General features: G+C 37.4%; 1 protein-coding gene across 2 annotated transcripts in view; it reads right to left on the minus strand.

The window, feature by feature from the left end:
- EPHA3 (EPH receptor A3) overlaps nucleotides 1-27637 on the minus strand; it is a 182673-nt gene that overhangs the window by 125248 nt on the left and 29788 nt on the right. For both annotated transcript variants that reach the window (XM_041480246.1, XM_041480245.1), the window contains exon 3: nucleotides 4028-4688. In XM_041480246.1, coding sequence (XP_041336180.1) covers nucleotides 4028-4622 — 595 coding nt within the window. In that variant the 5' untranslated portion in view covers nucleotides 4623-4688. The remainder of the gene's footprint in view (nucleotides 1-4027; nucleotides 4689-27637) is intronic.

Genomic DNA, 27637 nt, shown 5'->3' on the forward strand with positions numbered 1-27637 from the left:
CATCTGGTTACTGCAGTTCTTTAAAAAACAACTCCTGAAATGAGGCTTCCATTATTTCCCTGAGGATCCTTTCAGATCATTACAGAACTACAGAGAGTTTTTTTCTGCCATTTATCTTACATTTTCCCATTTATTTTGGTACCAATAACCCAACTAACCAACCTTCAGAGAGTGAGATCTATTTCTTCTATAGTGTTCCAAATAAAAGAGAGTCAAACTTTTCCATGTACAGATCCCTCACTGGGCAGGTGATGTGAATGCTCTTTTTTTTAACTCAATCTCTGGGCTGTTCCAAACTCTAAGCCACTGTCTGATCTCCTGCTGCGCTTGAAACTTAAATAGTGCACACAAGACTCATTGTCTTGTTCACAAAAATCACATTATATGTACAGAGGCAGTCAAAAAGGATGAGGTACAGAGCAATCAGTCTGTCCTTTTAAAAAGAAGGCACTAGTAGAGAGGAAAAGCTCAGAAAAGAGAAATTAGAGATGAGATATTAGACATGAAAGAGATCTTGAAATTTGTTCACATGGAAGCTGAAAAGGGAGCAGTTATTTCCTCACTATACAGGGACATGGGAAACCTTATCCCAGTGACTCTAAAAGAGAAGGGTTAAACACAGCAAGAAGTTATGGTTTCCACACAAGGCAAGATATGGCATTCATTGCCACAAAAAATTAAATTATCAAAATATAAATGAGTCAAAATGCAGACAAATTACCAAGAGAATGGTCACTGACTCCTACTGTACATAGTCTTTCTTGCAAAATGTGTCTTAAATCTTAAAAAGTCAGCAGTAGATTGGCAGAAGCTTTACCCAGGAAAGCAGCACTTTTATTTAGTTTATTATACTTTCCCTTAGCTTCCTTAGGAGGATGCTATTAGTCACTGTCAGAGAAAGAATATTAAGACAGATCTAACCTAATCTAATCTTCCTGTATGATGGGGAACAAATTGAAAAGATGATTTTTTTCCTTGTTGACTGAGGAGCAGGATGGAGATTATTAGAAAGCATTAAGCTTAGTGTGTAGTTCCAGCTAATTGGGGGTTTTTCCCCCTAATTAAAACATGCAAATTCTAAGAGACAAGATGCCAGGAAAATGTAGTTTGGTCAAAGTGACAGGACAATATAATTTATAAAAGACATTGTGAGGAAGAAGGCCCATTCAACCATGAAATATTAAAATAAGATTAAATAGACAGGATCTTTGTGTTGCTAAAAAAGCTGTAATAACAAACAGCCTACAGTCTATGATATATACCCTTTTAATTAACTAATATATGCATTAATTAAGGTGAAAAGTGGGTATGAAAGTGTGGTTTTTCCAACTTGCTCCCCAACACACTTTACTTCAGACAAACTCTAATCCCTCCAGAACACTGAGCAGGTGCACAAGCCTTTGCTAGAAGAGGAATTAAATCTTAAGCTGTTAACCTCAAGTGTACAATTTTTGGGAAATCTTTGCTCCACCAACACACAATAAAGAGGACAAGGATGGTCACAGTGAAATTCTTTTGCTGACTGACAGGTAGGGATGTTGCTGCTGTACAGGAAAAAAATCAGTCAACAGGATCCAGAGCAGAACAATATTCCACCCAGAAAGAACCCATCAGCTGAGCTGGCTTTTCACAGCTTACACACAAATGTGTTATAAAAACATGCACCAATAATAAAAAATGGTCTGAGTTTACGTTGACTTTTCCTGGTTATGCAGAGAAAAGAAAGCAGTCAAGGAAACTGGTGACATTTGTGTTATTTGGGAGGCCACGACTGTGCCTAATTTTCCAAGTACAAAGGAAAGCTGTTCTGAATGGAATTTAAACAGGCTGATCTTATACCATTAAGGTCCTTCATTTTAGTCCTCAGTGATAATCTCCTGCTAATGCAAAATGGCATTGTTTATGAAACCAGCATTATGAAAACAAACAAAATCAGAAACAGTCTGAGCACAGGATCAAGTAGTCATCTCTTAAGATCTTGAGCTTGAGAAGCTCTTAAATGTTTTCAGCCACTGGGAAGACAATAACCTCTGCTACTAATTACTCCTTCAGACTTCAACTAAACTTATTTTTCCTAAGTTATACCTTCATTCCAGTCCATGCTTGTAACACCATTTTGGGGTTACACTGCCACTACTGCCTTTCAATGACAAAAAAAACCAAACCAGAAAACCCCAAACAAACACAAAAATCCTTAAACACCCTAAAAGATGGAGCAAGAGGAGAGAAGAAAAAGAGAAGGAAAGATGCAGGGACAGCCTTGATCCTGAGGTCAAAGCTGAACTGATTTTCTGAGCTCTCCAACTCCTGCTGTGCCACCAATGCCAACAAACATCAGGTTTTGAGTTCCTGCTTTTAAAGAGCCATTTCAATCACAGAACACTGACAGGATCTGATCAATATGACTTCCCATAAAAGTCAGCAGAACATTCTGTGTTAAATAAGAATAAACCAGAAGGACCTGTTTTTAATGGCTTCATCATATAAAACCCCCTTGATCAACAGTGAGTGAGGAAGAAAAAAAAAAACAAACCAGAAAAATGTATTCATTCTATGGTCTGCTTTTCTCTGCAGAACTCAGTAGGAGCTGCCTTGCGTGCCTCAAGCATTTGAGAGCTTGTTTTTAATAAAAGTTTGGTTTAATTTGTTTAGCTTTACTTTTGCTCAGTTGTAGTCTCTCTAAGCTCACATGTGACTGAAACTCTAAACCAACAGCTTCCAACCATTTACAGCAACACAGGCTCTGTGGCAAGCAAGAATATACACAGAGGATAAAGGATTCACTCATGTTTTACCATTTCTAAGTGCAGCTGTAGGAGGCCCTGGATAAAGCATTTCTGAACAATAAAATATCCTCCCCTGAATTCAGCCCTTAACAGAAGAGCTTACTTTGTTTTTTAATAAATAACAGTATCTAAACCCAGAAAAGCATCCTCAGACCTGGCTACTCAATTTATTCAAGGGCAAAAGATTATTTAAAAGCTGCTTAAAAGAAAAATCAAAGCAAGAACACTCTTACCCCTTCCCCCAGATGTTCACCTGTCACTTTCTAAGAAAAAGTCATGGCTATGGTTTGTTGGGTTCTCAGTAACTCCCCAGAACTTACTTGTTTGACATAAGTGTTGCTGTAGGACTGATTAAAAAGGAGTAGGCACTGTCCCAAACAGGTTCAGAATCCCTTAAATTTCTGTTCTACACATACACACACCCCACAGTAAACATCTCAGTTATTCTGCATCCAACCATGTGATTTCCAGACATTACTGTTTAATTTTTACTTATATATTTAACAGAAGACCCTTTGCCACAGCCAACACCCTTCAAGGCACACTATGAAAAGACTGAATCAAACTTCAAAATGTAATTTTATAAAAAGCATAAAAATGTTAGCTGCTGTCATCTTGGTTGATACCAAATTTAGTAAATACAACATGCATTTCTCTAAGATTTCAAAGACCATTTCTGTAAAAATCCATATCCCCAGTGTACTCTTGTTCTTGGGAGCATTCACATAACCACAGTTTGCAGAAATCGAAAGTTTGGAGAAAATTGAGTTAAAATACATGAGTATTTATGAATAAACTTTAACTATTAATCTTCCAAATGCATCTGCATTTGGTAATTATGCTACAGGAGCAATACCACATGTTTTTTACCAACTAATTAATCAACACAGCTCATTGGCAAAAGTCACATATCAAGACAAAAAGACACTGAAAAAAAATCACTTTTTTGACACAAACATTTTAGAAAACCATTGTAAACTGGAAGAAGGTCCAAGAGTGGTAGGAGAGGCTAGATTTGCTGCACAACGTGTTACTAAAAATCATCTTTTGACTCTTACCAAATACTTGTAGCAAATTACATTATTGACACAGCTTGAACCAACCCCATTTCCACAGCAATATTCCCGCCTAACTGAGTGATATTTCTGCAGAGATCCAGAACCTGGAGAGAAGGAGCACAACCCAACCCAGGGAGCAGGGGGAGCTCAGAGCAGAGCTCCGGGCACGCAGGGCATCGTTACCTTGGCACGCAAAGCCTCTCTCCTCGTAGCCGGCGTTGCACAAGCACTTCCCGATGGGCACCAGCCACTCTCCCTCCGTGCTGCAGTACATCTTGGGGGGCTCCTCCTCCTTGGAGTGGTTGACACAGGAGCCCCTCACCTCCACCAGCGACTGGGAGTCCATGGGCACCGTGTCTGGGAACATGGCCAGGTTCTTGACGGTGAAAGGGCACTTCTTGAAGTACACCCGCACCGACACTAAGGCAACGCAGGCGCCCACGTCCTGGAAGGCCAGGTAGAAGCCCTTCCTGCTGATGGGCCCCACCTCACGGATTTCCGTGTTCAGCTTGAGGATTCGGTCGCCGAGGTCCATCTGGGTGAAGCTCTCGTCGGCCGCGATGGTGTCGATCTTTGTAAACTGGTGCTCCTTGAACTTGACCGAGTGGTCGTCGTCGGACTCCATGTAGTAGAGGTTGAAGGTCTCTTTGCAGGTGCCCAGCACCAGGGGGATGCTGTTGCAGTCCCTCAGGGTGAACTTGAGCTCCACGTAGATCTTCTGGGCCGAGTTGCGCGGGATCCAGTTCGTCCGCAGCCAGTTGTTCTGGCTGTGATCCATGACATTGCACACTTGGTAAGTTCTGATCGGGGTGTAGTGCTCGTCAACACCGCTGATCTCTTCCCACTGGATTAACAAAATTAAAAAAAATAAAAAAAAAATGTTTTTAGATTAATTATTGTACCGACAAAAACAAGATTTAGACCAAAAGCTGTGAAAAAAACAAAAACAACTTTGCTCGGGCATCACTATGAAATAAACAATAAGGTCTGGTTGAACCTCCTCTTACTTTTTTCTTAATAAAAACTAAAAGCATCTTAAAATGATCACAGAATTCCCCATTAATAAGTCAGTTTATACCAACTTAATTCAAAGTGGATGAAAGAGATGCTACAGCTGTTTTGCATTACTAAAAACCTGTGATTTCCTAAACAATAAGCAGTGCTGTCCTTTCACCAACAATTCCACGCCTTTACAACAACTACTCACCTCAGATGGAGGAGATCCTCAAGGACAACACTCATTTGCACTGTTAGAACCAGCTTTATATCTAAGATTAAACAAAAGCCAACGGCTCCAACTGAAATTCCATACAGTCACAATAAAATGTTACATTTTTACATTTATTCAAAGCATGACAATTGATTTTCCTTGGGATAAATGTAGTCTGGACAAACAACTCTGGAAATTGGGGTTGAACTGGATTAAGAATACTACCAATTTACCTTATCTTGATTAGTTGGTTCTTCTGTGGACTACATAGGCTGTGACACTGGAATGGTTTTGGAAGAACACAGGGTCATGATTTGTTTTTACAGCAGTCCTCAGCTGACAAACTCTCTTGATCCAAAACATGAAGGAAGGAGCTTTCTACTTGAGAATTACTCACATACCAGTCCTACATGGTTTCCAAACTTTCCAAAAATTCCAAAGAGGAATATTTACTAATCACAGGAAAAAATAAAAAAAAAATCCCACAATAAAAACTGGAGAATCAATGTCAGAATTCACTGCCACTCCTGAGGAAGGGAGACAAAGAAGAATTTCTACCAGAAAAACATCTTCCCTCAAAAATCAAGTCATATAAACTTCCTATTTAAGATCTCAGTCTAATAATTACTTGTTTTACATAAGCACCTTTTCTTACAAGACTTTAGAGTAGTAAAGACAGTAGGAGAGGAAAGAACTATTCCCACTACGGAGACAAAAATCATGGTGCAGAAGTGCTTACAGTTTCTTGGGTTTACAATGCATGTATATCACACACATATACAAAGAAAGGAAAAAAAACACCCATGGACATATCAGAGTAGCATCTGAGAGTTCTCAGTCTCAACCCACTAATTTAAGGAAGTTTTGATCTGACTAAGAGCTGGTCTGCACAATGAAATTGTCCACACAGCACCGAAGATGTGATTTTAAACCACGTCATTAAACCAGCAGATAAAAGCAGTGTAAATACTCTTTCCTTTAATTGAAACCAAGTTTACTGCAATTCACTTTACAGACCTGACTATACACAAGTTTTATCTCTTCCTGACTAGTTCAACAGAGTTTAAAACACAATCTTGGATGTGTCTGCAGCAGCTGATATGCTGCAGCATGCCATTACAGAATCTATTTCCAAAAAGAACCAGCAGCGCAGGGACTTTTTAAATCAAAATTACCACACTGGAGCCCGTGGCCACTTGAGAGCTTGGCAGCAGCCACACAAGGATGAGCTGCTGCCTGCAGAAGAGGCAGCTGGACCCTGGCTCCCAGCCTCTTCCAGCTTCCCAAAACTGAGTGAAGGACCCTCCTCTGACAGATGTCCTTGCACAAGCACAGGCCCTGAGCCAACGATCCAACCCTGCCTCAAAGAGCCATAATTGCCTCCAGTGAAGCTGGATGCACTGATTTATCTGCAGCTCTTACCTGGACAAACAAATCCTGAGTAACAACACCTGGATGAAAGGTGTTGTTATTATAGGATTATATAATGAAACCAAATTTTGGAGACATTTTAAGCAGCTCGCAGTGATTCAGAAGTCATTCAGTGGTTATCATTTCCATACAATTTCCAATCAGTTCTATTTTAAATGCCCAGTGGGAGATAGAGACAAAACCAGGAACTGGCACAGTTTAAAACATCTCCACATCAAGATGTTAGTTTTCTGAACAAGTCTCATGATATTTTTTTTTTTTTTTTTGCCAGAAGTTTCTTATCCAACAGGCTTTTGAATGTAGATATAGGACTTGAATAACAAAGGCAGCATCACTACTATGTTCTTCATCCAGGAGTTTCAATTAATAACTTCATGCAATTATAATTTCAGTAATTTTCAATGAAGATCAAATTGCCTGGAAGTCTGTGTTAATCCACTTATTGGAAAAACAAAATTTTAGCTCTATCATTTACTGCTGAAGCATTGCTGAAGGGAAATGCCACTCTCTCAGTGCTAATTTGACTAAAATACTTTAACAGTTATAAAATTGTGGAGATTGCAGCTATTTCATTAGAAAAGATTAAATAAGTCACCAAAACTACAGGAAGAGCATTCAAATCCCAACATGTACCACATTTGAGTCCATTTGGGAATTCAATAATTATCATGATCAAAGTAAAAAGCAAGCAGCACATTAGCATTGCTCATACATTGCAACTCTTCCCAGTAAGCCTCTGTATGCTATTTAAAGGGATCTTAATGGTAAACAGATAATCAAAAACATTGAGGTTTTTTTTCCATTAAGTAAGGTTTCTCAAACACTTGGATTCGTAACTTGGTTTAATTTTTATTTTGGTACTTGCAATTCACGTGTTCAGCTTGCTCTGCAAAGTTATAATAGTTACAAAACTTCTTTTCAAAAAATTAAAAAATAATAAATAGAGAGAAATTCTTATTCCAGGGATGGAATTAAGCAGGGAAAATAACAAAACAGATAGACAGGTGACAGAAAATCCAACGAAAGACTTGTGGGTCGAGTAAGGAGAGGGAGAGATCACTCACCTGTTACTGCCATGGACAAAACAAACCCAACCTGGGGACATTGGCCTAATTTATTATCAACCAAATGACACTAAAGTGACAAATAAAAACTAAATCTTGAGCAGCTCTGGTCCATGAAGCATTACACTGCAGAGTTGTCCCAGCTGGAATTTTTTTCAATACTGTACAAAACTAATGGATATTTATCAGTCTTGGCTATTGTTAGAGAGGAAATTAATAGGCAAGTCCTAAATTCTGGAATGATGAAATGACAGGACTGTCTTCCTCCAAGTCCAATAGGAATGATAAATTCAAAATTTTTTAGGAAGATGTTTATTAAAAAGTGTCAGGGACTCTATGAGAGAATGATATGAGCCACAATTTCTGAATTCATACTATTACAAAGTATTTCTGTCATATTCCCCTGATGTCTTCAGGCACTTTCAATACTTTTGAAGCATTTCCAGAAGTGCCATAGCACCACTCCCTTCCCAGCATGTAATCTGGCTTTTGGAAAATGTTCTTTTCTTTGCTTTTCACTTTTTAAAATCTTCTTTGGATACTGTTAATGACAGGAAACAAGAGATTGCTTTCAGGGATGGAGAAAAACCTCCAGATCCCCAGTGAGAGGGTCTAACTCATTCTCTGAGTGACAAAGTTGGGCCAAAAAGGATTTTCTTCTCCAAGATGTGAAGAAGAAAATTTTCTTCTCCACTGTGCTGGACTTATGGCTTTGGTTTATTTCTTGCAATTTCTTTACAAAAGGAAAATGTACAGAAGTGAATGTAGGACGTTTCCAGGATGTCATGAGCAGTCTAATGAAAAGCTCCCTCTCAATGTGGGAATCTAGGACATGAGTGAGCTCAAGTCTTTCATCCTGCCTGTGACATCACTTTTTCTCTCTTTTTAGCCATCAGGATTTTTTAAAAAGTCTGAATTACAATAAGAAACAGAGGGATGTTTTGTCATTTACAATACAACATATATGCAACTGTGTGATTGCAGAAAAAAAAACCATTTTTTCAGTCAGCATCACATTGCTATAAAACTGTTAAACTACAAAGTATAAAACACCAGCTTGAGATGAGCATTAGAATAATTCAAGTCTAAGTAAAAAAAAAAAAAAAAAAAAAAAACAAAAAAACACACACAAAACTTCCCCACATGCTGTTTAAAAGCTTAAGAAAATAGTAGCAGGATGCAAGAGCTCTGAAAGGCTGCTATTAACAAAATCCCTGTGATGATCATATTATAGGAGGATGCATTCCAGGGCAGCTCATCAGTATGGAAACTTTCCTCATAATATCACCAAAGATGCTGATTCAAGGCCCATAAATACCAACCAGCTGAGATCAGAGGACAGAGAATGATCTGATTTGGGATTTTAAGAAACTTTAAAAGTACCATGGAAATTTTTTTTTTTTTGCATTTGACATTCAAAAATCAATGAAATTACCTCAGGCCACTGGCTCTAGCCAGAGTTTTTTAGGTTTTTCTAAGTTGTTTTTTTTCCCCTAAATTGTAAATTAAAGAGTTTTTTGATTAAGTTATACACACAGTGAAATTATCATTTCCATCACATAAACCTTCATAAGAAACAGACTCTGGGACACTCGTAGCTTCAACCTAAAACCTGGGTTTCTTCACAGCTAAGCAAAAGAGTTTCACAATTACAGCCAAGACAAAATATTAATTTCTTGCCTGTTGAGTGTTCAGGTGAGATGAGAAACTCATTTAGAGTATCCAGATACTAAAGTTGCCCAAGAAGAACTGAGCTCCAGCATTTTACCATACAACTATCCCCAAATTTATCGCAAATAATCCAAACCAGTCAGATCTGTGTTCCATAGCAGTTGTGCTGCTGATTTTAAAGAACCGTGAAATAAAATAAAATAAATATAATAACTGTCTTACAGAAGATAAGCACACATAATGTTGAGAAAGCAAGAGAGCACAACTTATCATGGGAATACTCAACCAATAATCAAACCAAACTGCAGAAAGATGAGGAAAACCACCTTTTCCCCCCCATGTCTAATTGGCAGAGAGATGAGTACTTCATCATCAAATTTGTAAGGACAGCTGATTCTCACCCTTCAGCAAGCAAAAGCCTCTTAATCACAGTGAGGTAAAAAGGTCACCACAAGCAGGAAAACACTTGACTTCCTAACAGACATCTGAATCCAGCATTCAAACACCCCTCCAGAGCTTGGACAAGAAAAGCATTTACAGCTTCATTTTTTTTGTTTTTTCCTAAGCTACATAACTCCTGGAGAAGCAATTTTTAATCTTATTTACCTCACAGGTTAAGCAGATTTTCTGGGAAGTTCTCAACACAACAGTCCCCGTGGCTGAAATCTGTACTGAACAATAATTTTTATAAAATCACCTTTCTCCACAAGCATTGAATAAACTAGGTAAGATTCAGCCTCTAAGTGTGGCTGCTTCAGAGATGGAAATTTATCCAAGATAGGTCTCACACAAAGCTGTGGATGTGGCAATCTGGTGAAAAAAATGTGTCTTCAAGGAATTATTTCACACAATGTTAGACATGACACTTAGCTCCTAACAATCAGCTTCTGTAAATGTTCAATAATAACACAAAAAAGAAGTGTCAGGTTGTCCAGCACCATCCTCTGCTTCACCTAAATCACTATCCAGCACCAAAAACTGGATGCAGCCACCCACACAGGCAGTGGTTATCAAGAAATGATCAGGACACAATCAAAAGTGGGAAGAATCCACTTCTCCAAATTGTTTGCTGGCTACCTAAACAGGAAGATATCCCTCAACCACATTTATGCCTCAATTTTCTAGCAAATAGATAAGGGACAAAAAATAGTGGGGCAATATTTTTGTCACTATTTTAGTTATTTCTTGTACCATAACAATGATGCCTGCATTAAAAAAAAAATAAATAAATAAAATCAAAGAATAAGCAAATGCTTTCAGAAGCATCATCAAGCAGGATTTTTAAAAAATGAAACCATTACTTAAATGGGAAAACAGCACCACAACAGAGAAATTGAAAAACATCTGTGGCACAAGAACACTTAAAAATTCACATTTGAAAAGCTCCTGCAGTTTCTTGTTTTGGATTTGCCAGCAAAACACATAAACAAAAAAAAATATTTACATCAAAATGCACATAACAGGTGCATAATATAGCATTTCTCTGCTAGCCAGTCTTTCAGAACAATGTATTTTTACACAATGGCATTTCCTAGAGAAATCCCAAACCACCCCAGGTTCTCCTATTGTCATTAACACAACACTCAATGGAAGTGAAATTCAGTAGTGTTGTGCTGAATGTAACTGTAAAAAGCACCAGCTGGCTGTATTAGAAATGGCAGCCTTCCAGGTCTCAAATGTCTTATTTATATACAATGGAATCCTTCCAGCTGTTTAATATTTAGGGCTAATAAATATAATTGGCAGTACTACTGCACAAGGGCAAGGAACACAAATCCATATAAAACTACTTCCCAACAGAAAACCTCATTTGTCCTTAGATGATTAAACCAAAGAGGGATACAGAGTTCTGAGCAAATTTTACATAGCAGGCTTTTTCTTTTCCTTTAATCCAAACAATATTTGCTTGTTTTCTAAGTGCAAAACTGAACAAGAAGCAAAAAAAAAAAAAAAAAGCAAACCAGGCATCCTTACTCCAGCTGCTCCTGGAGCAACATGTCCTTCAACCAGTGCCTTGCACAGGCCACGAATAAAGATAAATTGGCAAGGTAGAAAGACAAGAAACAGCAATGTTGGAACCATTTTACCCCTCTTGCAGGAGAGATTAACCCTGTACTGAGCAGGAGGTGAGCGCAATGCAGCTGAGAATGGAAATATGAGAGTATTATGCTGCGAAGTTTGTGTCCCTATTTCCAGCTTGGCAGCAGATTTGATGATGGCAAAGCCACCCCAGCGTGGTGTCACCCCAAAGTGACACTGCAGCAGGCTCCTGCTGAGTGGAAGAGTCTCCCTCCAGCTCCAGAGGATCTCCAGTTCCAAGGAGCTGGGAATTTGCACAGCCATCTTCACAGAAAAACTGAGGAAAAGCTCCAGCATCCCTGGCCTCCAACACAATAAAAGCTTTAAGATCTCAACACTGGGTATAATCCTGCACATAATGGCAAGAGCTGTGACTCTGCCCCTTCTGAAAGACCTTGATTCCACAGAAATCTTCAACTCCCTGGCACAACCCAGATGGGGAGCTAATCTAGAAATGGAAACCTTTAATTTGGGTGAGTGACACGTAGCTAATGCTTCATAGCTCCGTGTGAGGCAACAATTTAATCTGAAACCTCAAACAACTTCCATGACAGCTGGAGCCCACAATCAATCCCATAAAAGGCTGCTCAGAGTAATTACCATAATTTAGAGGTATTTGGGTTGTTTTGGTTTTAACTTTGTTCATATGGCAATGTTCTTTTTATATCCTTTATAAAGAATGTATTATACTATCCTTATCCTTTATATATATGTTCTCTTTATTTGTGTCTTTTTAGCTGGGCGGTTACACACTTACAGACCTCCATGTTTCCATTTTTACAATAATTTCATAATAACAACTTGAAGAGGCTTCATTTTCATTCATCAGTTCATGCTTTCATTGAAAACTACATTCTTCACTAGAGGCATTTAAATTATACTATGATATTCTTCTAAGTTGTCAATTAAATACATTTTTTCCTTCTGAGGTTGACTCTATTTCTATAGAAGGCAGCACACCTTAAAGAAAACAGCATCTGAAATCCTGTCTCTGCCATCATACCTCACCCTTAATGAGGACAAGCCAAAAATAGCTATGAATATACCTGAAAAGCATAATATTCATATTGTTTCCTCCAATCCCTTGCTTGGAAAGTACTACAAAAAAAGGCAATAAATAAAAATAGCACATGTACTACTTTTTAAATATAGCTATCATATAGGGTCTTGAAAATTAAGCACATGCTAAAATCAGACAAAAGTCATTATGCTTAAAAGGCTAAGTTAAAAATACCTCCAAAAAAGGTAATTATTCTTTTGTCAACTGCTGAGTCAAAAGAGAGATGGTAATTATTACATTTTTACTGTAACTCTATGGAAATTAATTTTTCTCACCATACAATTAGGAAAAGTTAGCTCTGTGCACATATTTCCAGTTATTCTAATTGTAAAATATGTTTAATACAGGAACTCATATTTCATTGACATTTCATATTTTCTAAAGATAAATTTGTTTCAGTTGAACAAGAAGAAAGTAATTAGACTGGGAATTCTGGAGATAGTCCAGATATCTTCTCAACCTCTGGCTGAGACACTCTTGATTTCTCAAGGCTCTAAAACATTATTAAACAATTATTTTTCCTGTGTCAGGCTAGGGAGGAAAGAAGAACTCATGCCTAATTTAATATGAGATAAATAAACAGAAGTAACTCAACCAGGATTTTAACCAAAGATTCTTGAGGAGCAACGGCATTAGCTGATTTTCACAGTTCTATAGTGTAGCAGCAGTAAATTGGAGATACACCATTTTCTAAAAATTCTGTTCGTTACTTGATAAATTGTCCACACTGGGAATTACAAAAAAGCATGCCACAAAAATATGTAGTTTTACCTGTAGAAGCAAACAAAGAGTGAAGTTAGAAGCCCTCAAAGAACCTGAGCTGTCAGGAATCCCTTCCACTGCTGGAATCAGAATTCTCCCCTAGAAGATGGATGGGACCTAGTGAGAAACCCAGGACATGAAAACACTTGGAATGTGCTTCAAGCCACAGGAAACAGGAAAAATCGAGTACCACTGCTGATTTATAACCCATGAAACACAGGCAGTAACACAGATTTACTGGTAGGCAATGAAGTCCAGAAGTGCATTTCAGAGTTGTTTCATATTCACATGTCCCAAAGCCAACATCCCAACTGGGAATGTTTTGGGAAATGAGAATTCCAGCTTGAACTGAACCCACATGCCACTTACAGCAGCAGAAAAAGAGATGGAGAACATAGGAAGCTGATAACCATAACAAGAGAAGTTCTATTTTTGAAGTGATACTGAACGGAATTATTGCTGATGAACCTCAGTGTTGCTGCATCCAAAAGCAAAGGAGTCAGGCAAACAAATAAACCATTAAATGAACATTATCTTTAACTACAGCAAGCCTCATATTCCATATACCAAAATTCCAAGTGCAAAGACTAACATTTTTGTCATGAAAACAACAATTTGTGCCCCAAACATACCAAAAATGCAAATTTGTTTGTCCATTTCAATTGTCAGGAAAAACAAAAAAACCCCAACCAAACTAAGAAACCCACAACATACTTTTAAACTCACAGGAGTATTTTATGCAGGTGATGTTAAACACACACTTTATACCTAGGAGTTTTATAATTTATGCATTTAAGATTCTGGAATATTCCAGTCTGCTAATTTTAGATGCAATATTTCCTACTAAATGAGAAATTGTGTTTACTGTAATTACACTGCACTTATTTCACTCTATAAATAAGAACACTTCCAATAGAAAAATAATTTTGTTGCTATTATTGATAAGACAGCAATTATTTACTTAAATTGAATACAAAGAGTCAGTGAAAAACCTGAAAACTCCTTTTTCACATGCCGAAATATAATTTAAACACATTTAACATTTCATTCACTATATACAGAGATTTTGGAAAGAAAATAATAAAATACTATTTATATGACTACTGATACCACAGTTTTAGAAGAAATTGCTTAGACTTAGAACTTCTGCTAAATATAATTATGTGGGCAAAGAGTCCAAGAAGTTAAAAATATAAAAACTCTTTTTAAAAAATAATAAGGCATAACTTTTTATTATAAAGGCCTTACTCTATATACCACATATACTTATTTTGTATTGTAATTTCTGACTTTAATTAAAGCAATTTTGAGCTCTATAAAAAATGATAGATTGTTTGTATTGCTTTGTCTGGGAGATTTTAGATAAGAGTTTATATTTTTCAAGATGGTCTAATACGATGTTCTGAAGCATAAATTAAAATTCACTGCTCTTAAGAAATAACCACTGTCTGGGTAAGGCAAAGTAAAACAGCACAAGCAAAATACCTGGCTAAAATGCTCTCTCTCTCTATGTCTTTTTCTTGTGAAGAGTACAGAAATGTGCATCTGACCTCTAAGCAGCACATGGAAAACTGAACTTGCACAGTAAGGGAAGTCATGGCCCTACACAGCTCAACTGCTGATTCTGCTCTCTCCTGCTCCTCAAGTGCCCATTCTGGCAGCTGATATGAGGAAAAATCCATCTGCAGGTCAACCTGGCAAAAAACACAACAGGGTCTCTCACTTCTATAAGTTCTGCTCCATTTGCATATTGGGGTTAATTATACAATTACAGCTTTAGCTGATGAAGTCCCATCCTTTTTTATCTCTCTTCAGCCCATGTTGTTTCTGCTTTTGGTCTGAGATTTGGATCCTTTGTCCTTGGTGCCCAGCTGGAGAAGGAATTGTTTTGTCTCCCTACTCTGTGCAGAGAGCTCACCATCTCCTCATATGAAGCTCAAAAGTACACAGTAAAGCAGTACAGAATCTGAAAACTATAAAAGCTAAAAGCTGAGGCATGAACAGCAGTTCTGGGTTGACTGCACATGTGTGGTCCAAGGGGGCACACAAACAAACCTGTGCCACAGAAACAACCTAAAATCCATGCAAGTGTTTCTGGTTTGTGATCATAAAATACAGCACTAACTGAAAATTGAAGGTTTAGCTGGAATTCAAATTATTTAGGATGCGCTAAATTACAAATAAACTGAGATTTACACAATAAAGGCAGATTAGCTGTGGAAAAAGGAAGAGCTCTCAGAAATATCTACCCTACAAAGTAGGTCACCTGAAGAAAAAAAAAAAAAAAAAAAAGTTTAATGTTCCTGAAAGTGAGGTAATGGCACTTTTTTTGTAGTAGACAAGTTCAGGAAAGTATTTTTACTGCTACCTTTATTACTTGAAAAGTGGTAGTACTGAGAAGGACCAATTCCATTGTGAAAGGCATAATAGGAACATGTCAGAATGACTCATCTCTGCCCATCAGAAGTTTTGTTTGAATGGTAGATGCTATTTTGTAGCACAGATCTGAGAGAGAGGGCCCCATGCCTCTCCACAGTGAATTATCACAGCAGAAAGAATAGAACATTTCTCAAAACTGAAGTTCATGTTTCATCAGACTAAACAGCATCTGTAATGTCCTGGTTTAAAATAACTGCAAATCAGAAAATTCAAGTGGACTTTTCTATAATACTCAAATACAAATGTCTGAGCACACAAATCGAGTGAGTCATCTTTTAATGACATTATTTTCTGAAAATAGAGACCTTAGCTAAGAAAAGGGCAATCAAAACTATACAGAAATTCCAGCCTTTGACTGAAGTAGTGGAGAAAAGTTGAAAGAAAGTGTCATAAGAACATTTAGTGGAAAGCATTGTTGGCTTTCATTGGCTAAGAAACAATAAACCAAAGAAGTCTGTTAGGAAAAAAATAAATTTGGTTCTTTGTCTTACACCTGGAAAGGAAAATATTAAACATGACACAATGTTAAACACCTATACAAAAACCCCTGAGATCCAGGAAGCTATACCAGTTTAAATTACCCTGTGCAATTTTTTCGTTTCACTTAACCAGAAAGTTTCAAATAATCCAAAATCTTACTCTGTTCCTACAGGAGTACAATACATTATTCAGCAGACATTTAAAAAAAATAAAATTAAATGTTCCTGAAAGTTGGTAACTGCTGAACACAACAAATTGTTACATAATGCAGGAAATAAGCAAAAAAATATTCCCTATGCTAATTTTGTGTCAGCCCACTCTGACTCTCCCATTTATTTTCCAGTGAGAAGAACTGGTTCCTTTTAAAAGCAACTTCTTGTGGTATTCTGTTGGGTTTATCTTTGCCTTTTTTCTGCTGGGTTGCCCTTTTTCTTTAAGGGAAGGAGTGTGGGACAAGCACAACCCAGCAGCTCCCAAGTGATAGGAACCATTTGCCTTCTCCCTTGGACAGCAAAGCCCCTTTAAGTCCATTCTACACAAACAGACCCCTAAGAGCCCTGCAATTATCAGTAATTTCAATCAAGTGACCAAAGGAAAGGTTGACTTGAAGAAAATGAAAGCATGGCAACCAATTAATGTGTCAAAGCAGCACTCTCTGTTCTGTTAATGAAGCTTTAGGAAGGGCACGAGAGTGAGTTTTGCTGTCCAGGCTTGAGGACCAGCCCTGAGTTAGATTAAATAATTCCATTTTATTTCCCTGGCTGTCAACAGCACCTGAATACCTCTGCCAGTGTCCCCTCTTGCCAGCAGAAAACTCAAAATATCTGAGGATGGGTAACTCCAAAAGGAGCTCCTGGCACTGAACAGGAGAGAGACATGATGAACAACCTGGTTTTTCTGTTTAAGGTCATATGAAAAAAACATTAAAAAACACCAAAAAATTCACCCCAAAAAGCCCCCCCTCCCAAAAAAAATTAACAAAAAATTAAAAAAAAAAAACAAAAAAAACACAACCAAAAAAAAAACCTAAAACCAAACCAAGAAAAAACCAACACAGAAAACAAAAAAGCCAAACCAAACCAAAACCGATTACCTAACCTTCCCCACACACCCCACACTCAGTGCAAATGTTGGAAAACACAAGAAGATAACATTTGGGGCAGCTATTATCATGCTCAGTCCACAGACTGACTGTGACAGATTCAGATACTAACAATAAATAAGTTTATCCACTCCAAAGAACGTGTTGTTCTCTTCAAAAAAAGCTTCTTATTGCGATCTGCTTCCATCTGGGAAAAAACAGTACATTGTTCCATCTTGTTGCCTCAGAGAAATTATCATTTTCAGTTTGTTTTTATGGGAAAGGAATACACACTGCAAAATAATAATAACAAAAACCAATAACTCCAAATTACACGAAAATCTACCACCAAGATTTTCCCATCACAAAGAAAAACCCACATGAAATACTGTTCAAAAAACTTACAAAAAAACCCCAACTTACTCGGCAGAAGAGCACTCACTTTTCTCCCTCAGAAAACATCATTCATCCTTAGTTTATATCACAAAAAAAAAAAACCAAACCAAAACAAAACAAACAAAAAAAAAATCCACCCCACATTTAATATATTGAAGTGATTTGTGAAGAGTAATTTTATAGGTAAAGCGTAAATTACTCTTGTTCCTATAACCACCTAAAAATCTAGTTAGTTTTAGGACCACTGAAGAGTCTTTCCAGGCTAAATTATTTACCTATTCAAGTCTGTTAAGCTTCCCATTTCATTACATTGAAAATCCTACATTTTTCCTAAATGGCTGCAAAAGAGGAATAATTCTCTCCCCTGAGCTCAGGATTCAGTTCTTTTCTCCAGAAAGCAAGTTAGGCCTATGGAGCTCTAAGCTCTCAAATCATTGCAGCATCACTGCTTCCAGGAGGGGAAAAAACCCTCAATAACCAAAGACAACACTCAAGAACGAAACCTTAAGTTATGTAAGTTCAATATTCACCAAGACTCACCTCTTTGGGTGGCAAGTCAGCCTGCTATGAACACGTGCACAGAGGAACTTGACTATGGTGAAAAATCTCTTAAATATGTCTTTTTTATGGGCTGGGATAAAGAACAGCAGAATTGAACAGCTACAGACCCAAAGCTAACAGAACAAAACATATTTTAATAGAATAAACAGGCACTAGACTGATGGCACTGCTCTGAAGGCAAGAAGCCACAGGACATAAGTGGGAAATCTAGTTAGGATGTCAATTTAGGGAAAATAAAAATCACTTATTTCAGCCACTTCTGGAACAGGCTTTATGATTCTGTGCAGCTTGAACAACTTACAAGAGCTCACAACCTATTTTTTTAAGTCATCTTACTCCTTTCAGTTTGGAAAAGGGGCATTCCACAGCACTCCAACAATCATCATCATTTAAAAATTACTGAAGTATCAGCAAACACCTTCAGCTACCAGGAAACACTGTCCTTGCCCCATCTCCCATGGAACATCCAGCAGAAATGGGAAGCAGGGACAAATCAAGAGGCTGGGTTTACCCTACAAGTCAATAGCTCTTGACATTGTGGAAAACAAATGTTAGACTGATTCCAGAGCTGCAAACTCTTCACTGAAAAGTTTGGAGCACCTACTGAAAGAAACCATCCCTGCCAGATCCTCCAAAAAAAAATAAAATAAAATAAAAAGGGAATGAAATAAAAAAAAAATAAGATCATTTGCCACAAAGCCACTGAAATGTTAAACTGTGTGGTCTTTGAGGTGTGGAAATCCACCTGTGCTCCGGGGTGCCCAGACATGGTGACACCACCTAATTCAGTGATTATACTTCTTCTTTCTACAGGACCCTTGAGTTCTACAAGAGTGGGAAATCCTGATGAATGGCAAAATCTGCTCTGGATTTTGATACTTCTGAAGAGAGAGAGAGAGAGTTGGAAAATTTTACTCCAGGTTCTGGCCACAGGTGAAGGGTCCCCTTGATTTTGTAGAGTGGAATGCAGCATCCTCTTAGCTCTCTCTTAGGACAGCTGTTCTGCAGAGAGAACACCTGGGCCAGCAGTCGTGGGGAAAGGCAGAATCCAGAATGGAAAAGACAACAAGAAAGGCTCTGAGCAGCCTGACTGTGACAGCAATTCAAGACACTCTGAATTGCTCAGGCTTTCATTCATTTCACCTTTCACTTCTGGTATCTCTGACATTTAAGATAAAAAATAACCCATGCTAGTTAAATATTTTGCCTGAGTGAACAAGGTGCATAGGCAGTGAGGCAGCATTTAATACCTGAATTTACTTTTATTTAAGTTTCTGGTCTAAAGGCTCTGACCACAGTTATTCCCCATGTTTTCTTTCCCCAGCCTCATCACACATCAACACCAAGCAGCAAATCCAGAGACCACTGAGATGAAAGAACAAACAAACAAAAAGTGATTTTAGGTGATTTGGACACAGCTCTTTTTTTTTTTTTTTACAAAAAAAAAAAAGTATCTGATCATGCAAACTTATTATCACAGCAAAACTTCTCTTAGAAGCAGAGGTTTTACTTGGATAGGCTAAAAACTCCTCTAGACCCATATTCTGCCAAGGCATCCTCAACCTAATAAGAGTTCACTGCCCAAAGAGGTGTAAGTTTCTGGTGCAATATTAGGATTGGCATTGGATAAATCACTAGAAAAACATTAATTACACGTAGAAGCAGAAGGTTAAAGACCAGCTAGAAGCTGGAAAACTTATTACAGGCATTCTATTGAAGTTTGCACAGAGTTTAAGGTCCAATCAAATGCATAAAATGCCTGTCACCAAGAAACTCCTTTAAAACACACCACGTGCAGCAGCAGTTGACAAGCTCAAAAATTTAAATCCTCATTGTAACAATTTTACTGAAAGCACACGCAGAAGTGAATAAACAGATCAACTCTCAGGCTGTCAGATCTCCTCTAAATTTATACCTTGCATTTCAGTTTGAAATATCTTTCTTTAGAGCCACATTTGTCACAGAGAACTTTACTCACAGTGTTGTAATTTCAAGGCTGTGAGTAGAAGCCAAATAATCTCTAGATTGAGAGACTGCTGCTCACAGCTCAGGTATGGAGTCGTTGACCTGAGCACTGCCTTGCAACCTGTTTTAATCAAATCATTAGGAACAAATTCAAAACTACTAAACATTTGTTCACTAGTCCAACAAGATAAAAATGTATGGAAGTCCAGAAGATAGGAGCATATTAATTAAAATTAACATTTTCCCTTTTCATTCAACACCTCTAATTTCAAAAAGCCTCACATCCACCTGCACCTAAACCCATATAAAGTGAATTACATAGATAGAAATGAGCATTCAGGGCAGAAAAGAAAACACCTCTGAGGACCTCAGAAGCATTAACTAAGCTACAATGCAAGGATCTGAACCCAATCTTTCTGTTTCTGCTCTAGCTTTGCTCTGATAATGATACACAGCTGTATTTACGCTGCTGAATATTGACATCAAACGTGCCTGCAACTCGTGTGAGGTAAGCAATGCATCTTGCTGGTTTTAACATAAACTTTTGGCTCTGCTGACCTGAGCTTTCAAAATGCTCCACCTTAATTCCCCCTTCATTTTCCCAGCCCTGAATAGCTGCACACACAGCGTGCAGATCTGTTTCGTGTTCGCAGTGCTGGAATTCCTGGCTGCACTTTGATCATGGCCCAGTGAGTGGTAATTTTCTATGTTGAACATGTCAGTCTAAAAAAAAAAAAAACAAAAAAAAACAGCAAAACCAACAAGAACAAACTGTTCCCAGTCTCAGAAATCTAAAAACAAAAAATCCACAGTTGCCAAAGTTATCTGCTTCTTATCAAGATCCGTGTTTGGCACCAGATGCATTTGATTCATTCATCATTGTCACTGCACTAGCACACTAATTATTTCAAATTGTTTCCTCAGGCAGAGGTCTAGGACAAATGCAAGCAAGCCAAAAATAGCAGTTATGAATAATTATGCATCATTTACCTCAAGGCCTGGGCCAGGCTATCATTAAAACTTCTTCTTGCCACCTGTGATCCCGACTAATTGTGGACTTTAAATTAGTTCAAGATTACTTTTTTTTTTTCCCTAACACAATGCCCACATTTAACCTACCTATTAAAAGTTTTCTGATGCTTTAAAAACTCCCAATAAAATGTCAACAAGGTTCCTTCTTTTTTAACAATGCCTTTGTATTTCACAGCCTGACAACAAGTCTGCTAACAGGAAGAACTTCAGAGACAAGGTCAGCAACCTCACTTTAAGAGACTGCTGGAAAAGGTTCTTAGAAAAGCACAATTCCTCAAGCTCAAAGTAAATCCTGATGCTCCAAAACGAAAGCTTTTTCAGTCCCTAAAACTTTCCCTATTAACAGTTCTGACTCCTTCTTAAGGCAAGGAGAGAACTTTGACAACACTGACTTTTCTAAAAACAACCAGAATAAATTGATAAAACACTTGCTCCCCCAAATTCAGAAGTGTCTGTTTAATTTTACAGATAGCAAACTCATTCATTCTAGTGGGATCCAAAACGTAGATGCTTTTGCAGAGCCAGAGCCTTGTTCCATTCATTGTAATGAATGTACCTCTCATGCTCTTGTGCTGCTTTAACTATTCAAATTGCAGGTTTAAAATAGAAACAGCTGGAAAAAAAAAAAAAAGGGAAAACCCACCCTAAGATTTCCAATGGAAGAAAAATTGCTCTCATTTTAAAAAATGTATGCACCACTGATAATTCCTAAGCACTCTCCAGTTTGGGAACACAGCACATTGGTGCATTTTGAGACAACAGAAAATGTATAACAGTAGCCAGAGATATTAATAAAAAATTACAATTTTTTTAAAATTCACAATTACAAAACATGAAAAACCATCTACAAATTTCTCCATTCAGGCACCCAAACATCAGGTCTCTCAGGGACAAAAATATTCCACTGCTCAACAAACAGTGCAAGACATGAAGGAGCCAGACCAGCCAAGATCTGAACCCTTTGGAGCTAAGGATATGTTTATGTGATCTTTTGTGACTTTCCTTAAGCAGCACAATAAAAAATATCAGAGCAGAGATTAAAAAAGCCCAAAAACAAAAAAGTTAAAATGTAAGATGTCATTAAAAAGAAAACACACAGGAAAAGATGAAGTCAAGCTGTCTTCTGGATAGCTTTTTAAAACATTAGTCTCAAAATAGCTCTGCTATTAAAATCAGATGTTCTTAAAATATTAATGAATTACACACAGTGTGATCTGCTCTAAAACTGACACGCACAATTCTGCACCAGACTTCTGGCAGAAGACAAAGGAAGCCAACACATCCTAAATTGGTGTTTACTAAGTTTCCTAAACAGGAGAAGAAAAAATGACAGCAATGTCTGAATTCTGTGTCCAACTTCCTCGTGGTCAGTTCACTGTTATGGACCTTCCACCACTGCAACTAATTATTTCAAATTGTTTCCTCAGGCAGAGGTCTAGGACAAATGCAAGCAAGCCAAAAATAGCAGTTATGAATAATTATGCATCATTTACCTCAAGGCCTGGGCCAGGCTATCATTAAAACTTCTTCTTGCCACCTGTGATCCCGACTAATTGTGGACTTTAAATTAGTTCAAGATTACTTTTTTTTTTTCCCTAACACAATGCCCACATTTAACCTACCTATTAAAAGTTTTCTGATGCTTTAAAAACTCCCAATAAAATGTCAACAAGGTTCCTTCTTTTTTAACAATGCCTTTGTATTTCACAGCCTGACAACAAGTCTGCTAACAGGAAGAACTTCAGAGACAAGGTCAGCAACCTCACTTTAAGAGACTGCTGGAAAAGGTTCTTAGAAAAGCACAATTCCTCAAGCTCAAAGTAAATCCTGATGCTCCAAAACGAAAGCTTTTTCAGTCCCTAAAACTTTCCCTATTAACAGTTCTGACTCCTTCTTAAGGCAAGGAGAGAACTTTGACAACACTGACTTTTCTAAAAACAACCAGAATAAATTGATAAAACACTTGCTCCCCCAAATTCAGAAGTGTCTGTTTAATTTTACAGATAGCAAACTCATTCATTCTAGTGGGATCCAAAACGTAGATGCTTTTGCAGAGCCAGAGCCTTGTTCCATTCATTGTAATGAATGTACCTCTCATGCTCTTGTGCTGCTTTAACTATTCAAATTGCAGGTTTAAAATAGAAACAGCTGGAAAAAAAAAAAAAAAAAGGAAAAGCCACCCTAAGATTTCCAATGGAAGAAAAATTGCTCTCATTTTAAAAAATGTATGCACCACTGATAATTCCTAAGCACTCTCCAGTTTGGGAACACAGCACATTGGTGCATTTTGAGACAACAGAAAATGTATAACAGTAGCCAGAGATATTAATAAAAAATTACAATTTTTTTAAAATTCACAATTACAAAACATGAAAAACCATCTACAAATTTCTCCATTCAGGCACCCAAACATCAGGTCTCTCAGGGACAAAAATATTCCACTGCTCAACAAACAGTGCAAGACATGAAGGAGCCAGACCAGCCAAGATCTGAACCCTTTGGAGCTAAGGATATGTTTATGTGATCTTTTGTGACTTTCCTTAAGCAGCACAATAAAAAATATCAGAGCAGAGATTAAAAAAAAACCCAAAACCAAAAAAGTTAAAATGTAAGACGTCATTAAAAAGAAAACACACAGGAAAAGATGAAGTCAAGCTGTCTTCTGGATAGCTTTTTAAAACATTAGTCTCAAAATAGCTCTGCTATTAAAATCAGATGTTCTTAAAATATTAATGAATTACACACAGTGTGATCTGCTCTAAAACTGACACGCACAATTCTGCACCAGACTTCTGGCAGAAGACAAAGGAAGCCAACACATCCTAAATTGGTGTTTACTAAGTTTCCTAAACAGGAGAAGAAAAAATGACAGCAATGTCTGAATTCTGTGTCCAACTTCCTCGTGGTCAGTTCACTGTTATGGACCTTCCACCACTGCAGTTTGTTATTTACCAGTCTGCTTGTGTTTGTTCTAAGGAGTAGAATATTTATCTCCAGAACAGACATCTCTGGTAGAGATATCTCCAGAATAGATATCTCCAGGCCCTCCAAGACTGAATTAATACAACCATGGAGGACTAAGTTCTGGAATTCAAGTGACCTCTTCAACTTCTATTTTCCACAAGGAGAAAAAGGCATAAACTCATCTTTCAGCTCTTTTCTGTCCATCACACATGCCTCCTATATGAGGTATAGACTGCTAAATGCTCCTCAAAGCAGAAGTATTTTTATTATGAACAACTCAAAAGCTTTGTTATGAGCAGTTTTCACAACAACTAAAATTAATAGGTAAACAACATCCAGCTATTGCTTAGAAACTAATGAAATCTTGCCACAAAACAAATTAATATAATGGATTATACTACAAACTGCACTATAACATCACAGGCATCTTAAATAAATATCTCTCAGTAAGTTTCATCAAAATAAACACACTCATTTTTACAACTACAATCACAGTGATGCTGTTGCATTATTTTTCTTCCACATGCCTCTACTTTTTTTTCCAGACAAAGCAGCTTTATTTCACGTCTCTTCCATGATACACCCTCAAATTACTTGTCATAAAACATCTGCTTTGAGCAAAACAGCATCTAGGGAAAGAAAAAAAAAAAAAAAGATAAAATCCTATTCACTGGAAAGAGGATAAAAACCACAGGACAATGCAGTATCAGGTATTTATGAGAAAGTGGAACAAATTCAGAGATGCTGTGAGCCGTGGTGTCAATTACACACAGCGAAACACACATAACTCAGGGTGAAAAGAAACAAATAAGCAGGCTACCCCCTCACCCCAGCCGGCTGTTTTATTTCATAGCAGCACAGCAGAGTGAGATTCTCTTTTCTAGGATTGCATTCCCATTCTGCAGGGCTCTGCTGCCTCCGTGAACCATGACCCAAGGTAGCTCCAGAGTGCCCAGGAGGGGTCTGGGGGAGTTTATCCTGTGCAGGAAGGGCCAGGAGAACACTCAGCAAAGGGGCAAAGCCCTGCTCAAATGCAAAATTTGTCAGTGTTTGACCTTCAGCTGTTTGGGGTTTTTTATCTGTGAGCTAATTTTCCATTCTCATTTTTCCCCATCCACGCTGCAATTCCTGACTATGGTAAATCTCTCAATTTTTTTTTTTTTTTGGGATGTATAATCTCTTTTAATATCCTGTGCTCTCTTATCACGCTGCAGTCCTTCCCTGTAATATATTGTCCATAAATTTTTCAAATGATATGAACTTCACCAGCTATGGAAATGATTGAAATACAACAGTAACTATATTGTTCTGACAAAAATATTCTAGGGAGGCTCACACTTGTTCTTGACACAGAAGTAACATCTGGATCATGCAAATTTAAAAACAGAATTAAATTACTTTACTCTCAAACTCTAAGTCATAAAAGACACAACACCAAAGATGATTCTTTGTCTGATTTCTTCTGATTTATGATATACATTGACTTGATCATTAAAGGAGGTGCATAAGCAATTCAAGTCAAATATGTGTAATTAAAATGCTAAAACTGAAAAATGTGATGTGACATTATTACAGCTGAAAAATATATCAGCCATAAACACATCACGGGGATGGCCTATAGATCCAATGCCACAAGTAAGAATGAAAGTAAAATTAGGCTTTGTTGAGGTGTTACATAGTAACATTTTAAAAAACACAGTAGTCCTCCATGTTAAAACGCAGTTCTTTCTAAAATGGCCCAGCTCACTGACTGAAACGTTTAATTTTTGCTCCTTTTTCCATCTCTTTCCTCAGATAATTCCATTAAACTCAAACAATTGTATTTGTTAAACTGAAACTCTGGTTTGGGTCAATTCCAGCTACACTTCCAGCTGCTAAAGTAGCGTGCTGCCTTTTGAAAATTGCAACTTATTTTTCATGTACCCAGCTTCCACCTGTCCCAGTATTCCACTTCGTGCAAAACCTATGACACACTCTTATGCAAAGCAGGCTAATAACCCAAATTTGTCACAAAAACTTAGATATGTGGATTTTTTGCTGCAAGTTACCCTTTTGACAGACCTTTGGAGAGGTCTAATGACATATCTTACACAAAACTCTTCTGCAACTGTAGGTCAAACACCCTCTTAAATTTCCTATGCCTACCATCACAAAAGCCAGAGGTAATATCAAAAACAGAGACTGCCCTCAGTATTAATGTCCAAACGCTTTCCAAGTTCCAAAGTTTATGCAATAAACTGCATTTATATGGTTTGATGACTTTACAAAGAAACTGAAACTATTCATTAAGAGTTGTGGAGTAAAGGCAATAGAGTTTAAAGAAGACATAGGAAAAATTAAATGGTAGAAGGTAGAGGAAATTATCACCTAGACTTTAATTCTGCATACCCAGTAAAAACTTTTTTACATGTAGCCATCCATTAAATCTTATTTTGTTATGAAAACTATGAAAGCAAGAGATTTAATGAAGACTCAATTTCTTAAAAGGAGGAAATTGGTCCAGGCCAAATCACCCCATGCCAGTGTAACCAAATGAATTGCTCAAAACAGAAAGGTTGGAATGTTCATTTCTTCATATTAATGAAAAGGTAGGAAGTAGAGAAATAAAGAATAACCTTTAAGAGCAATAAGAAAATAGTCAAGTTCTATAAGGCAGATATCACATTGCACGTTGTCAATACACTGCAGTACAAAATCAATGCCTATCAAATTAATTTCTTATTCACTCTTGTACCATCAATCACAAGGAACTTGATATCAATACAATGATCTGGTCTATAGCCTTCATTTGAATTAAACTGAATTCTTTTAATACTGGCTGCTTTCTTTGGGAATAGCAAGACTTCTTTGATTTGTGAGGGGTTGGGGTTTCTTTAGCTTCCAGTAAAATAAAAATCTGATTTCCACACGTGTGGAACATTTGGCACAAGTGTGGTACATTGCATTTGGCTGCTCTGATGTACCAGCAGCAGAAGTTCTAGTTTAATAAATATATTGAATATATTTCTTTTGGATGAGTCTTTTGAAATTATCATGCAAACATCAAAAAAATACCAACTTGTTTGCATGAAGAAAAGACAAGATTTGTACAGCAGGACTGATAAAAAACTTTGAAAACTCAGGACCTAATGCAACTCACAGATAGGCTACGAAATATGTTTTATGCACTGCATACAGTATTAAATGTATATAAATTTGTAAAGCTTTTTGATTTTCAACTTTTTTGTCAGGCAAGAATGAGTGTGTGCATGGCTATGAAGATATTTGCATTCATAGAAAAAAAAGACCACAGAGAATTTCTACTCTTTGTCCCTAAAACTGTAAGCAAAGAACTATTAGAATTTTGCTTTATACTGTAATATCATTGACCAGGACTCTGTATTTATTTTACCCATTAAGGTATCTGCTGAATCATGGAAAAAGAGACTTAAAAAAGAAAAAGAGAAAAGAAAAAAGGGAGAACTGCAGCTATGGAAGGAGTCACTGCTTCAGGAACACACAGCCCTCTGGAGAGAAAGGACCATGCTTCCCTACAGACCCCAGAGCAGGAAGCAAACATGGATTCTCTTCGTAGTTTAATAAATAAGAGGAAAAAAAT

This window comes from Pyrgilauda ruficollis, unplaced genomic scaffold, assembly GCF_017590135.1.
Source record: "Pyrgilauda ruficollis isolate IOZ18807 unplaced genomic scaffold, ASM1759013v1 scaffold50, whole genome shotgun sequence".
In the NCBI taxonomy this organism is placed as follows: Eukaryota; Metazoa; Chordata; class Aves; order Passeriformes; family Passeridae; genus Pyrgilauda; species Pyrgilauda ruficollis.